This window comes from Enhydra lutris, unplaced genomic scaffold, assembly GCF_002288905.1.
Source record: "Enhydra lutris kenyoni isolate GAN:26980312 unplaced genomic scaffold, ASM228890v2 scaffoldscaffold39, whole genome shotgun sequence".
Lineage (NCBI taxonomy): Eukaryota > Metazoa > Chordata > Mammalia > Carnivora > Mustelidae > Enhydra > Enhydra lutris.
In genome coordinates, this window is record NW_019154123.1 from 15,506,924 (window position 1) to 15,523,201 (window position 16,278).

Here is a 16,278-nt window from a genome sequence, read left to right on the forward strand (position 1 = left end):
AGGGCCCAAGACGGTGACTGACAACATAGAGTTATAGGTCAGTTTGTTGTTGTTGTCATTGTTTTTCAATTGTGTCAGGTTAGGAAAGGCACTTCTAATCCTAATTTTGAGACACCACAGATGAACCCCAAATATCTGAAGGTGTCACTAAAAGTTTTCAAAATAAAGTTTCTCTTACTTTTCTTCAATTCAAAAACACCTCTCGAAAATTTAAAAAAAAATAATAATAAAAACACCTCTCTAGGCTACATGAGAGTTTTACAAAAGGGAGCCAAGTTTGGCCTGGGGAATAGACCTAAAATACACCAGTACTCGCAGTCCCTTCCATATTTCTGTGCCTATATTTCTGAATTTCCAAATTCCCAGTTAGGAATAACAGGCCTAAGCTTTCTAAAGTCGAGGCAGATCCCTTTCCCAAGTGACAGCCACAAAGAAAACACTGTATCACACCCTATCTAAAGAAAAGGGAATGGTAAACTTTAGGGGGGGAAAGTGTCCTAACATGCTCCCTGACCTTGAGCAACAGCTTACCCCTCTCTGGGTCTCAGCATTCTACCTTAAATCCAGAAGACTGGGATCTCTCACACCCAGCCCTCAAATTACCCGAACAGACACTTGCCAAACCCCGCCCCAAACTACCTGGTGATCTTACTATTTTTGCGTCTGGCTCCGCCCAGGGACTCCTTCCCTTCCAATCCCTTTGTTAAATAGCTTGCCCTCTAATGGCTTTTGCTCTGGAAACAGCACCTCGGAACTCCAGCCCGAGAAAGCACTCCCCAGCATGAGGGTTGCCCTGCTTCCCGTGGCCAGGGCAGCAAGCCTTGGCCTTAGTTTCTGGCTTCTGCTCTCCTGGGTAGACCGAGGTGCGGTCGCCAAGGAGCTCAAGTTCCTGACTTTGGTGAGTAGACTTTTCTCCTTGTTTTTTCCTTAAAACTGTTACCAGCAGGGGCTGATACCCAGGTGTCAGGTTTCACTTTACCCTCTACTGTGGTCTCCAGAGTCCTAACTCAGAAAGTGCATAATCAAGTTTCGCAAGCTCCTCCTAACGAATACTTAACGTGTCCCGACAAAAAGTGTTTGCTTCTGCTATTTGTGCCTTTGCCGCTGTTATTTATTTATTCACGTATTTCACAGCTGCCCTGAGTGCATGTTTCCTCCAGATAGCCACAGACGCTGTGCGGGAAGCCCCAGCTGGCCACGTTAGCCCCAGGAGCTAACCAGGCTTCCCTCAGTGCGATGATTATTTGTTTGCAAACCAAAGAACACCCATCTACTGCATGAAGGAGCCCCTTCCCCTTTTCTTTATCAGGAAATTGGAAACTCTATTTGCCAACCGTCTTTGAAGCATAAAAGTGAAATTAAATTCGAGAAATTTCGAGGAGGACTTCCTGATATGTAGATTTGATTGATCATTAAAATAATGTTTTTCTCCACCCCCGTATGTGTGACAAGTTGTGGGGAAAGAGGGGTGGCTGATGTGTGACGGGAAGGAAAGAAAATACACTGTGGAGTTTTCTTAGAAGTAGGTAGGAAGGGGGTTTGCGAAGTGAAGGGGATTTATCACTTTCCTGGGAGTCCTGGGGTTAATCCCTGTGTGTCCCTGGGTTTCCCTGTCTGTGATTTTCTCTGTATCTCTACTTCTCTCTTCACCTGTTGCACTCACTGTCTCCACCCCCTCCTCCCCCGACTCCGCCCCTTTCTTTGTCTTTCACACCTGCTCTCTCAATCTCTTTCTCTTCCTCGCCTTTTTTATTTGATAGATGGAAAATACGCTGGTAAATAAGTAAATTTTCTTCCTGTGAGAATACTCAAAATTTATTTCTATAATTTTCAGGGAGGTCATCTTTTACCTAAAAAATCAAACATAAAATTCCTGTTTCCTCAGCTGAGTGTTTTCAGAACTCCTTTCTTTCCCTTCTACAGAACAAATTTCATAACCATATGATTATGCAAATTATGATTGTTAGTGCAATAAATCTTTACTAGGTCATGAGTCAACAAATGAGAGAGAATCAGAGAAACATCATCAATTTATTTACAAGTGATTTACCAGCTGTCAGACTTCTGTGCTGAAAAAAGAATGGTGTGTCATATCGTGTACCTTCTGTAAAGAAATCCACGCAAGTGGGACTTTTACTTATATTCATGGGTTTCTTGCCAACACGTACATTAAGCAAGTGTGGGGGACACAGCAGAAACTGCACTCTCAACACTGTAGGCCTGTGGTAAGTTGGCTGAGAGGTAATCGCCTGTGAGGTATTATAGTGAACTTGGAGTTAACTGCATGTGGTCAATTCTGTGTCTGTTTTACTCCAGCATGGGCTCACTCCCTTGACTACCAAACTGTCTAGGGCTTCCTTTCTCCCCCGTCACTCTCAGTTAACAGATGTTCAGGGACTACAACTTCATTCTACCCTAAGAAAAACCTGACAGACACACCTGCGTGGCTCAGTTAAGCAAGCATCTGCTTTCACCTCAGGTCATGATCTCAGGGTCCTGGGGATGGAATCCCACTTTAGACTCCCTGCTCAGCAAGGAGCCCGATGCGGGACTTGATCCCAGGGATGTGGGACTTGATCCCAGGATGCTGGGATCATGACCTGAGCTGAAGGCAGCCACTTAACCAACTGAGCCACCCAGGCGTCCCTGAATAAATAAAATCTTTAAAAAAAAAATAAAAAGGATAACGACAAGAAAACCTTACAAAGATAGCTCTCTTGGGGCTATAAAGATTAACATTTATCACACAAGGCTAATGTTAATGATTTTTCCTAGCAAGGCTTTCTTCCATTAATGGTAGATGAAAAGCAACTTAATACAACTTCTTGGCCCTTACCAAACAATATCTAAGGACTTCAGCGATGAGATACTACTTTCTTTTTATTGATTATAGAGAATATTTGACCATAAATGGTTAAATTATATACCCAGGCAAATCCTTAGAAAATTATTAGAACCAGAATAAAAGAAAGGTGCCTCTAATTAAAGTGGTAACATTTGTAACAATAACCAATCATCACTCGATGTTATTATATGCCGGGCACTGTTCTGAGAGTGCGATGTGGAAAATGTCCCATTATCCTTCCAACAACCCCGTGAAGTAGGGTTCCTAGGAAAACACAGGATACCCAGTTAAATTTGAATTTCAGATAAACAGCAAATAATTTTATAGCATAAAGTATGTTTCGTGCAATATTTGGGCATCCTGCAGTTTGGTTTGCTCCATCTGGCGACTGCTCTTTAAAATTTTACAGAAACTTTACTATCTCTATATTATAGATAAAGATATTGAGACGCAAAGAGGCTAAGCAATTTGTCCACAGTTACGTGGTAGCCGTGGTTTGTCAGGATGTGAATCCAGGCTGTATGACGGAGGCTCTGACCCTGATCCCTGCACATAGTCCATTCCTGCTGGAATGGAGCCAGCACATGGAGCTGAGCGCTCCCCCTGGAGGTTAGGTGCACAAACAGCTCATAATCAGTAGGTAGTTTCCTCGCAGTTCCTCCGAGATCCAGGAAAAATAAATCTTTCCCACTTCTGAGAAGCTGTCCTTGGCAGAAAGAGCAGGAAACTGTCCTTGGCTCTTGTTCTGTCTCATGAACAGAGTTATCACACAATCTTTTAAAACAGGTTTATCAACGTGTGTCCCATGGAATGCTAGTTTGACGAGTTGTTAACAGGAGTTGCTTGGAAGAAAAAATGGGTTTCAGTAGTCAAATCAGTTTTGGGAACAAAACAAGAGTCACATTGTATTTCAGGTCTCTAAAGGGCAGGACTCCTCGGTCTTTAATAGTCTAACATCTCTGGGCACCTGAGTGGCTCAGTGGGTTAAACCTCTGCCTTTGGCTCGGGTCATGATCCCAGGGTCCTGGTATGGGCTTCCTGCTCAGTGGGGAGTCTGCTTCTCCCTCTCCCTCTGTCCTTCTGCTCATGCTATCTTTCTCTCCCTCTCTTGCTTTATCTCAAATAAACAAATAAAATCTTTAAAAATAATAATAATTTAATATGTGCCATGGCTTTAAAGGAAAGGATCTAGTAGGGAACTATATTTCCTAAAATTTGACCACAGAATCCACCTCCTCTTTTCCCAGAGTGTCCCATAGAAAACCCTTAGAGAATCATTATTTTTAACTTTTTAGAGAAAGAGTAATAAGTATGGTGAGTATGGGAGGTCAAGAGAGACCTCTCTTGGTTGCCTTTTTCAGAAGGGACCTGGATTCAGTGACCGCCAGGATTAGAAGTAGGAGGAGGACATTCCGGACCGATGGAACTTCACCGCCCTGAGGCTGGAACAATGTATTGGATGCAACAGCAGGGGCTCTGTGGCTGACCATGTTTAGCAAAAGTGTAAGATAGTAGCATCAAGGTGGGCAGGGCCAGATCAGATAGGATGATGTAAAACGGCAAACCCACTCAGCAGACTGGATAGAGAAGGATCATTCTTGGGGGAACCAGACCATGGTTCTGTTTTTTAAAAAGTCACCTGTGATCTAAAAGGATAAAGTGAATGTGATGTGGGGGAGAAAACAGTGGGTAGCATTCATGAAAACCAAGAGATCTGTATGGCTCGTTCTGTCTCTTTGAACCTCAGTTTCCTTTTTGGTTCAGGACAGCAATAGGGCCAGCCTGGCCTTGCAGGAGTTCTGAGAATTGAAAGAGAGAGCAGGGAAAAGACTGTACAAAACTCTGGAGGGTTACACGGACATAAGGGGTTGTTATCCTGGATGTCTTCCTATTGCAGTTACCTCTGGGGCTGCAAAATAGGCCTGGGGCTTACCCTATATGTTTAGGTTTCTGAAGGATTTCATACAAATCTGAAGGATTTCATACAAATTTGGCAGGCGGCTGTTAAGAAGTTTGCCTTACCGCAGGCTTAAAACACTGAGGCACAGTCTAAAGGCTCCAGCTGAAACTCCAGGAGCTCAAGAATGGCGTGTGTGCACTTGAGGGCGCTCACTGATATGCACACCAACACATGCTCACCGACACACACACACATACTGATTTCCAGCGTCTGGGGATGTGGAGAGGGATGGTTTATTAATGGTCTCTGGGGGACACCCCTTTTGAAGAGCTCACAGCTTGTTTGAGCCACTATCTCAAAAACCCTTAAAACTTACTGCAGTATAGGGAAGTGCAATTATTCCTGACCTGTAAGGACAGAGTAAGAAAGCTTGTTCAAGCCTGTGATTATGTTCCAGGGCTCTGCTGTTTAAATAACCCTCCTCTAAGGGCACCATGCTTATTTTTCTCCCTAGGCTACACTGTCATTTAGATGCATAATCTCAGTTCTATTTTTTTTTTTTTTTTTTTTTAGAGAGAGGGAGAGAGAGCAAGCACAGGCAGACAGAATGGCAGGCAGAGGCAGAGGGAGAAGCAGGCTCCCTGATGAGCAAAGAGCCCGATGTGGGACTCGATCCCAGGACGCCGGGATCACGACCCGAGCCGAAGGCAGCTGTTTAACCAACTGAGCCACCCAGGCGTCCCCTCAGTTCTATTTTTTAAGTAGTGTTTGGGATTGTTGCTTACATCAGAGTTTTCCTGTAGTGCAACACAGAGAGCTTCTGATCTTAGAGGAAAAGTTCATAACGAAGCCCTGGATCCTGGAGAGCCCACTGAAGGGATGCCGAGGGTGTGTTTTAGCAGAGAAATGAGCCTCTTAACACGGGTTAAGAATGCTGGCACTGGAGGCACACCATCTGTGCTTGGATCTCTACTGTCATTTACATGCTGTGTGACCTTAGGGAGGTCACTTAACTAGGACTGATTTCCTTGTTTGTGAAATGAAGATAATATTCATAAGTGCTTTGTAGAACTGATGAATGGATTAAATTATGAGAAGCACTTAGCACAGTTTCTAGGACATATCAAGCATTCAAAAAACCTTGAGGGACGCCTGGGTGGCTTAGTTGGTTAAGTGTCTGCCTTCGGCTCAGCTCATGACCCTAGGGTCCTGGAATCAAGTCCCCTTCTCCCTCTGCCCTTCACCCTGCTTGTGCTCGCACTCTCTCTCTCTCTCAAATAAATAAATAAATAAAATCTTTAAAAAAAAACAAAAACAAACTTGAGCTATTGTGGTTAAAGGCTGGTAAGAAGCATTGTAAATTATTTTACTACAATGTCTCTCATCTAACTTCCCTTTGGCCAACTTAGGCATTCCCAACCAGAGATGATTTTGCCCCCTACAGAACATTTGGCAATGTCTGGAGAACTTTTTGATTGTCGCAATTAGGGACTGCTACTGCACTCTTGTGTGCAAAGGCCAGACACGCCACTAAACATTCTGCAGGTAATAGGGTAGCCCCTCACAAGGAATTATCCAGCCCAAAATGTCAACAGTGCTGAGGTTGAGATTCCTTGGAAACTAAACGTTGTAGGATTTATAATCAACTGAAACCACGTAACAATTTTAGTTACTCAGATCTAAGAAAATATTTTTGCACAATTACCTGGGATCTAAAAAGTCCAAAATATGTTTAGATTATAGAAAGAGAACTAATGAGGGGTCCCTGGGTGGTTCAGTCATTAAGCGTCTGCCTTTGACTCAGGTCATGATCCCAGGGTCCTGGAATCAAGCCCCACATTGGGCTCCCTGCTCAGCAGGGAACCTGCTTCTCCCTCTCCTGCTACCCCTGTTTGTGTTCCCTCTCTCACTGTCTCTCTCTCTCTATCAAATAAATAAATAAAATCTTTTTTTAAAAATTAAAGAAAGAAAGATAGATAGATTGATCCACTACACCATGGTCTCTGTTTGCTATGGCCTGTTCTACTGCAATTTTTATTTCTCACCAGTTTAGGGGACCAAAAGGTAAGTTTTCTTTAGACACCAGAGACACAACCCAGGTCCTACAAGCCTCCCTCACTTTCCTGGAATCCCATCTGAAAGATGGCTAAAATTGACAACTCTTCCTTACTCTGTGTCTCCTGAAGCATCTTAGCCAGGTAGTGTAAATGACAAGTGCAGGAAATCTCAGATAATGCAAGGTATCCTGCGGCCCTCCTCTGTATTAAAAATGTTTGCTGGCATCAGTATAGACTTCATCTTGGACTTCTGGAGTATTTTTCATGTCTTATCTTTTGCTGATAAAACAGCTTTGTATTTAGTTTGGTATTTTATTCAGAAAGCATATTGGAGTCAGAAAATACCAACATTTCGAAAGTCCTGACTACTCTCTCCAAAGAGGAAAATGTGCAATCAAAATAGCATGACATGCATACAAATTCTAAAGTATTAAGAATTAGCTTTTCTAATCTCCCTTTCCCTAAGTCCTTTATCTCTAATCTCCTAAAAACTAATAAATCATTGGCTCAAGATGGTCACAAATTGTATGTGACATTTAAAAGTGACTGGTTTTATCATATGTAAAATTTTTTACACCATAATTAAGGAAGACTACTTCTCATCAGAGCCTGTTTGCAATAAAGTGATCTTGCAGAGCACCTGGGTTGCTCAGTGGGTTAAGCCTTTGCCTTTGGGCTCAGTTCATGATCTCAGAGTCCTGGGATGGAGGCCCGCATCGGCTCTCTGCTCAGTAGGGAGCCTGCTTTCCCACCTCTCTGCCTGCCTCTCTGCCTACTTGTGATTTCTCTCTCTGTCAAATAAATAAATAAAATCTTTAAAAAAATAAATAAATGGGGCGCCTGGGTGGCTCAGTGGGTTAAAGCCTCTGCCTTCAGCTCAGGTCATGATCCCAGGGTCCTGGGATCGAGCCCCACATCGGGCTCTCTGCTGAGCGGGGAGCCTGCTTCCCCCACCCCCTGCCTACTTGTGATCTCTGTCTGTCAAATAAATAAATAAAATCTTAAAAAAATAATAATAATAAAATAAATAAATAAATAAATAAAAACTAAAGTGATCATGCTAAACTTTGTGTTCCTCCTTGCCCCAGTATACAAACCAGTCTCCATGTATGGCTCGTCTGCTTCCTAATGACTGACTGTCTCCTCACTTACATTACCTGAAACATGGGAAAGTGTTAGTGAGATGCAAACAGTGGTTCTTAACCTGAGATTTACCTGGGAGGTCTTTTTTTTTTTTTTTTAAGATTTATTTACTTATTTATTTGAGAGGGAGAGAGAACAAGCAGGGAGGACAGGGAGAAGCAGACTTCCCACTGAGCAGGGAACCAGATGCAGGACTTGATCCAATAACCCTGAGATCATGACCTGAGTTGAAGGCAGACACTTAACCCACTGAGCCACCCAGGCACCCCTTAAATGAGGAGGTCTTAAAAATCCTGATGCTCCAAATCACTTCTCGGCCTCTTAACTAAGATCAAGTGTAAAATCCTGATGCCCTGGCCACATCCCAATGTTGAGAACCAGTGGTTTAGAAGAAAATCTATGAGGATGAGCTGAGCTAAAACACCTAAGTGAAATTTGTAACTTTACTGTCTTGATCTCTTTTCAGGTATTTAGGCATGGAGACCGAAGTCCCATTGAAACCTTCCCTAATGACCCCATTAAGGAATCCTCATGGCCCCAAGGATTTGGCCAACTCACTCAGGTTGGTTGGATTTTCAGCTAAAAGTTTGCTGATGAGTCTTAAGGGAAACTGTGGAGTTTATAATACATTGAAACCAAATAACCACTTAAGTTACTCAGATCTGGGAGACTGTTTTGCATAATTACCTAGGAACTAAAAAGTCTAAAGTGTGTTTTGATCATGAAAGGCGAGACAGTAATGGTTAACTTCGATAATTTCTGATCATGACCAAGTCACCCCTAGTGACTAGTAACTGTAGGAAATTTGTATAAAATTGCCCGTTTTGATCTTTTTTTTTTTTTTTTGCCCCGTTTGGCTTTATTAAAGCATGAGAGCTGTACATGGCAACAGATGAACACATGAGCTTAAAGATGCTAAGGAGAGCCAAGAGATCCTTGGAAGCCAGCCCCTGAGTTGCTCAGCCTCCCTCCAAGGAAGCAGAAAATAATCTTGTAATTGATAAACTGAATCAGCAGGTTTGGGAAGACAGGATTCCTTTGGAAGTGCTGATGCCAAATTTGATTTTTTTATCAGCTGGATATACTGGGATTGGGCCTTCTTATAAGTGGTCTTAAACACAGGGAGCCCTACTTCCTAAAGAATACTAAAGGAGAAGGTGAAGGCGGGGTGCATGGGGGACAAAGACACTGTAGTCCCTGCTCTAGAGCACCACCCCCTTCTCTTGCAACAGCGGGTGGCTTTTCTGTTCAGAGCTGGAGGCCCCATGTGTTGCTTCTGCCCTGATCAAAGCACTGTTTAAATACATTAAGAAAATGTCATAGACTGTTTAGAGTAGAATATCCCTAAACATTTAACTAAGGATTTAAACCAATGGGTCTCAGTCTTGGCTAAACACTGAAATTATTTGGAGAGCTTTAAAAAATGATGTCTGTCGGCCTCCCAGACAGAGGTTCTTATTTAATTCAGCTAGGGTATAGCCTGGACATTGGGATTTTTAAAATCCTTCAGCTGATCAGTTGACTCTAATGTGCAGTCAAGTCTGAGAACCACTTCCCTAATTCAACCACAACGTTTCATAGAGGAGAAACCCCACAGAGGCTGTTTGAGGTCAGCAACTTTGGGCTCCCCGGTCAGAGCTCCTCCCACCATACCTTACTCCTACCCCGCTTTCAGCTCCTTAAACGAGGGGATGGTAATAAAAATTCAGGGCTTTCTTAATACCTGTGGCTGTGGGGAGACTCCTGTTCCCTTGTTCAGCTTTTCCAGTAAGACTATAAGATTCTTTCAGGCTGTAGTATCTGGATTCTCCTTCTAGGAGTCTCTTGACTAGCCATCACATTTCCTAGAGCAGTGTTTCTCAAGCTTCCTAGAACGAATGTATCATTTGGGGATCTTGTTAAAATGCAGGTTCTAAGGGAAATGAAATGAAATGAAGGAAATGAAAAGACTAATTCAAAAAGATACATGCACCCCTGTGTTCATTGCAGCGTTATTTACAATAGCCAGGATATAGAAACAACCTAAATGCCCATCAACAAATGGATGAATAAAGAAGTTGTGGTATAGATAGATAGATATTATAATGGAACATTATTTAGCCATAAAAATGATAAAATCCTGCTGTCTATGACAACATGGATAAACCTTAAGGACATTATGCTAGATAATAAAAGCCAGACAAAGACAAATACTATATAATCTCGTTTATATGTGGAATCTAAAAAATTTTAAGAACCAAACTCATTGAAAAAGGAATCAGATTTGTGGTTAACCAGAGGCAGGGCGTTGGGGGGGGGAAGAAAACTGGGGGAAAGGCGGTCAAAAGGTACAAACTTCCAATTACAAGGTAAATAAGTAGTAGGGATTTAATGTACAGTGTAACAACTATGGATAAAAACAGCTCTATTAACACATGTGAAAGCTGTTAAGAGGGTAAATCCCAAGAGTTCTCATCACAAGGAAAAACAATTTTTTTGCTTTCTCTTTTTATTGTATCTCTATGAAATGACAGATGCTAATTAAATTTATAACAGTGATCATTTCACAATATATGTAAACCAAACTGTATGCTGTATATCTTAAACTTATACAGCGATATATGTCAATGCTATCGCAATAAAACTTAGGGGGGAAAATGCAGATTCTAATTCAGCAGGTCTGACATGGACTTAAGAGTCTTTATTTCTAACATACTCCAAGGTGAAGCTAGTGATGCTGGTACCTGACCACTCTTGAAGTCACAAAGTTCTAGAGCTCAAATTCCTACCCTTGGCCAGGTACCTGCAATCTGCATAGTGACAAGGTGATGGCCTTCCAGGTCAGTGGTTCTCCAAGTGTGGTCCCTGGACGAGCAACATCACCATTACTTGGAAACATGTCAGAAATGTAGATTGTCTGGCCTTCCCCACTGAACCAGAAACTTGGGGCTTCAGTTCTTGGAACCTTGTTTCAGTGACTCCTCCAGGTGATTCTGTGCACGCTGACATTTGAAAACCACTGCTCTATAGAAGATGACTCTGGTCAAAATGCAGTGGTCAGTTAGTACAACAAATTAGGCCCAAAGAACCTGCCTCTTTACCTACCCGTGTCATCCAGGAAACTAGCAAAACTCAAAGCATGCATTACTCTTTTCCCATCTCCTTCCCCATCCTAGGGGTTGGTGATGATCATGGCAGCCAAGACCACAAGGAAAGGCATGAGTGGGACCAAGCAGAGGCTATAAGGACCACAGGCTTTCTAACTCCTGAAGCTCTAATAAAACTCGGAATTAAAGACAGACTTGAAGGCAGTGTTTCTCAAAGCATGGCAGTCTACTGCATGGATCTGAATCATTTGGGGTGCTTGTTAAAATGCAGATTCCAGGGCCACCTCAGGATCTAACAAGCAGGAAATCTCTGAGGACAATGCTCAGGCATCTGCATTTCAACAAGCATCACTAGATAATTTTGCTGCTGATGCACAGTAATGCTTGAGGATCACTGAACTAAAGCAGCATTTCTCAATGATTACTGGCCATCAGAATCTTAGGAAGCTTGTTAAAAAAGGGGTTCCTGAGCTCCACCCCCTCAGTAGATCAAGATGGGGCCTAAGAATCTGTTTCTAACATACTCCCAAGTGATGCTAATCCTGCTGATCCCTAGACCACACTTTGAGTAACAGACTCTAGTTTTTCATGAACCAGGCATAAATAAACTGTGCAGATAATAAATCATTACACCCAGAGGTTGAAAGTGATCTTCAGATTCATCAAGTCCAGCTTCTTATCAGGTGGTTGAATTTCTTCCACAAAAGCTCCACTGGTTAACCAACTGGTTAGCCTGCTCTCTTGAATGTTCTACCAACAAAGATGAGCCAGCGATGTTCTACCACACCAGAGATGAACCATTTACTTAGATCAATCACCAGCTATTAACTGTGCAAGGCTCTATGTGTAGTGCTAACGAAGGTGCATGAGTTTTCTCAAGGAGTCATGGCTGAAGAGCACAACTCTCTTTTCTTGTTTTCATTTAAAAATATGTAAATATGTCTATATTTCATTTACATAAAAATATGTAAATATGTTTGTATTTCTTTTTTTAAAAAATATGTCAATATGTTGAACTACTAAATTACACCATGGTTTGCTCTACACATTGAATAAGGAAAGATGAGACTCGTACATGAAATGCACAGAATTTACTTCTACTGATTTTTGCTTTTATTTGTTCCCATAGCTGGGCATGGAGCAGCATTATGAACTTGGACAGTATATAAGGAAAAGATATAGAAAATTTTTGAATGAGTCCTACAAACCTGAACAGGCAAGTTGGGGAGCCAAGCGTGGGAACATATTACCATGAAAGAATTTAACGTAATGTTGCATTTGCAAAAGTGCTTTTCCTGTTTCTGAAGAACTTACACAAGTCAGAGATCTTATTTACAAATGCACTCCTCTTTTTTTTAAGATTGTGTTTATGCATGAGAGAATGAAAGCATGAGTGGGGGAAGGGGCCGAGGGAGAGGAAGAAGCAGACTCCCCACCAAGCAGGGAGCCTGATGTGGGGCTCAATCCAAGGACTCTGGGATCATGATCTGAGCTGAAGACAGTCATTTAACTGACTGAGCCACCCAGGCGCCCCAAATGTACTACTTTTTATACAAATATTTTGTTCCTAAAAAATGTATGAATATGACAAGTTCAAAATTTTATGGACACCTATGGCAAATACTTTGGCTTGGCAGGTAGCTACCACTTAATTGGTCTCTTTGTCAATTCAGCTATTGACATAGCAGGTGGCATTCTTCTAATACTGTCTCTTTCACAGTAGACATTATGATCATGATGCTACCACAATGTTTGGTAATGTTTTCGTGTGAGGGTCCTGGCCTCTCTCAGATGCACTCCTTGCTCCACAGGGAAAAACGCACAGTTTTGATCAGTTGGAATCTCCTTTGATTTTCCCACTCTAGGTTTATATTCAAAGTACGGACATTGATCGGACTTTGATGAGTGCTATGGCAAACCTTGCAGGCCTATTTCCTCCAGAGGGTGTCAGCATCTGGAATCCCAGCCTACCCTGGCAGCCCATCCCGGTGCACACGCTCTCTCTTTCTGAAGATCGAGTGAGTATTCTGGAAAAACCACCTGTTTGGCCTCGGAGGAGGAAGGCAGGTTGCCTCGTACTTGTGGGTTGGGAGGTCTGGACACTGCTCAGTCTGTGCAATCTTAATCCTTTTCTGTAAAGGTGCACAGGACATAGTAGGATATAGGAAGTCCCAGGCAAGAGAGAATAGGAAAAGAATAACAGAATTTCAGTTTCGAACTTTATCATCATTGTTTTGCCACCCCTTCAACAAATGGCAATATGGGGACGCCTGGGTGGTGCAGTTAATTAAGTGGCCAACTCTTGGTTTCAGCTCTGGTCATGATCTCCCAGTCGTGCGATCAAGCCCCACATTGGGCTCTGCGTTCCACACTCAGCGCCAAGTGTGCCTGAGTTTCACTCTCCCTGTCCCTCTGCCCCTCCACCACGTGCTCACTCTCTCTAAAATAAATAAATCTTTTTTTTTTTTAAATGGCAGTTTTCCCCCCTCCTTCTTCACATGTACACACACATACACACACACACACATACATAGTTCCCCTTGTTCTACCTTCAATTCCCAGGTTTTTGGTGTGCCACATAGGGTTCTCCTGCCTCCAGAATCTTCTAAGACCTCTCTACCTACAAAATACTCCTCTCCACATGAAAACCCCCATTCTGAGGCAGGGGGAAAGAAAATTTGAGGACATAGTCAGTGACCAGCACTTTGATACGTGTCATCATAGTTACCTTTCATAACAACCTTGAATGGACACTATTACTGTTCTCCTTTAATAGCCAGGGAAATATGTGCTCAGAGAGAAAAACAAAATAGGCCCAGGGCCACAAAGCTGATAATCATCACCACTGGGATGAGAACTAGGTTTATCTCATTCCAGTACCTGAAAAAAAGTGTTTAAATCCTAGCACCTGGGGCATTCTCTATAACAAATCAGGATCCCTGAGGGTAGGATGCAGGCATCAGTACTTTTAAAATATTCTCCCTAGATGATTCTAGTGGACAGCCAAGTGTGAGAACCAGTACCGTAAACCAAGCTGCCTGAATGAGGCTATCTGAGAGAAACTCTCAAATGTATTTGCGCTGGGTGGGATGCACCAAAAGATCTTTAACATTTTCAGAGGAATTGCTTTTGGTTTTAAATGGCATTAAATAACTCTAACTAATCTCCCTGGTGTGGAATTTAAGACTATGTGTAGGAGGGGCACCTGGGTAGCTCCATCAGTTGGGTGTCCCACTTGATTTTGGTTTGGGTCATGATCTCAGGGTTGTGAGATTGAGCCCTGCTTTGGGCTTTGTGCTGGGTATGGAGTCTGCTTTAGTTTCTCTCTCTCCTTCTCCCTCTGTCTCTCCCCCTTCTAAAAAGTAAAAATTGGGGATGCCTGGGTGGCTCAGTGGATTAAGCTTCTGCCTTCGGCTCAGGTCATGATCTCAGGGTCCTGGGATGGAGCCCCACATCGAGCTCTCTGTTCAGCAGGGAGCCTGCTTCCCCGTCTCTCTGCCTGCCTCTACTTGTGATCTCTCTCTCTCTCTCTCTGTCAAATAAATAAATAAAATCCTTTAAAAAAAAAAAAAGTAAAAATTGAAGAAAAAAAAAAGATTATATGAAGGATATAGCTTGGGACAAGGAATCTGTCCTGATTCCCCTGCAGCCACTGTCAGCATGACCGTGTCCTCTCTCGGTAGCTGAGGCTTAGCATGACTTCTGCACTCAGACTGTTGCCCAGGAGCCCCCAGGGTAGGCTTCCATCCTCTTTGCCCTGCCAGTACTCTTAGACACTTGACTTAACTGTTGCATCTGATGACATAAGAATCTTTCCCAAATACTTTGTAGAAAACAGCCTGACCCTGTCAACCTCACTCTAGGTAAATCTGCTCCAACCACTTTTTCTGATGTTTCCTGAAAAGCAGGATTATTCATTTGTACCTCTTTCCTTCACAGAATCAAGAGAGAAGTATTATGATGATCTGTATTTTTAGGAGTTTGTGAATATTTTCTTTCAAAAGGAAAAAAAATCACTTTGGCCTTTTCTGAATAGACAGACACTAGACAGCAGCACCAAATTCAGCCAGTGTAGACCAAGGCAGATGTTTAACACTTAATCCTAAAAGATAGTAATTAAATTATGTAGTAAAGAGATTATAGGAGCTATTAGAAGAGGAAAAGAGAGGGGTATCTGGGTGGCTCAGTCGGTTAAGTGTCTGCCTTCGGTTCAGGTTGTGATCTCAGGGTTCCGGGATCGCGTCCTGTGCCGGGCTCCCTGCTCAGTGGGAGCTGCTTCTCCCTCTGCATCCTACTTGTGTGCTTTTCTCTCTGTCTGTCAAATAAATAAATAAAATCTTGAAGAAAAAAAAAGGAAAAGAGTAAAAGGAGTGAGGAAGAGAGAGGCAAGATTATCCACTCATGGCTTTCAGCTGTGTCCTCACTAAGATAAAAACCGTTCTGACATCAACCAAGAAACCGGACAAACATCCGTCAGTCAACACACAGTAATTCCCAGAGCTGTGCTAAGTGCTGTAGAGAAATATGAGGCCAGGTTTCTCCCCTCATTTATCATCCATTCGATGAAAACAGATTTGCATGGTTGACACGTGTAGACCACGATACAAAGTGGTGGGCAATGAAGCAAGGACAAGCTGCACCTGCTAGAGGAACTCACAGAACGACGCTCCCATGGCGCTTCCACAGGACAACCGTTTGGGTCTTCACTGAGAGAGTGAGAGCTTGAACCAGACCTCGGAGGGGAAGGAAAGGAGAAGAAGAAAACCCCCAAAGCATGGCAGTGGGTGACTATACAGAGGGCTTGCCCTTCTGTGTCCAGAGTTCTTATTTAGAAGGAATGAAAATGTCTGACTCTGTTGGGCATAGACAGGAGAATCTGAATACTTCAGGACGACTCGTGAAAACCCAGTTAAGAAACGGAAGAGCTTTTGTGAATTGCAAAATGTTGGTCAGATATTTAGGTATTTAATCCCACTTATTTTCAGCCTCTTTCAATATTCGGGATGAGAAAATGAAAGTCTAGGAAGGTTGAGTAATTCACTAAAACCTAGACCTTTAAATGAAGAGTCCTGTGCCTTTTCCCTCTGCAGTACCATTCCTTCTGTGGGAAAATCGGAAGACCATGCAGGGAGATTGAGCTGCAAAGCAGCGGGCATAAAAAGAACCCATGCACATTCCTTCTTCAGTACTGTGCACACATGATGAGCGGTGCTCCAAGGCATCTGTCTGACCACAGTTTGGAAGGAA

At 42.8% G+C, this 16,278-nt stretch overlaps 1 protein-coding gene across 1 annotated transcript in view; it reads left to right on the forward strand.

The window, feature by feature from the left end:
• Positions 1 to 728: 728 nt before the first annotated feature.
• LOC111155122 (acid phosphatase, prostate) overlaps positions 729 to 16,278 on the forward strand; it is a 63,391-nt gene continuing 47,841 nt past the window's right edge. Inside the window, exons 1-4 of the mRNA XM_022515187.1 lie at positions 729 to 898; positions 8,412 to 8,507; positions 12,161 to 12,247; positions 12,897 to 13,049. Of these exons, the coding sequence (XP_022370895.1) occupies positions 782 to 898; positions 8,412 to 8,507; positions 12,161 to 12,247; positions 12,897 to 13,049 (453 nt within the window). The 5' untranslated portion in view covers positions 729 to 781. The remainder of the gene's footprint in view (positions 899 to 8,411; positions 8,508 to 12,160; positions 12,248 to 12,896; positions 13,050 to 16,278) is intronic.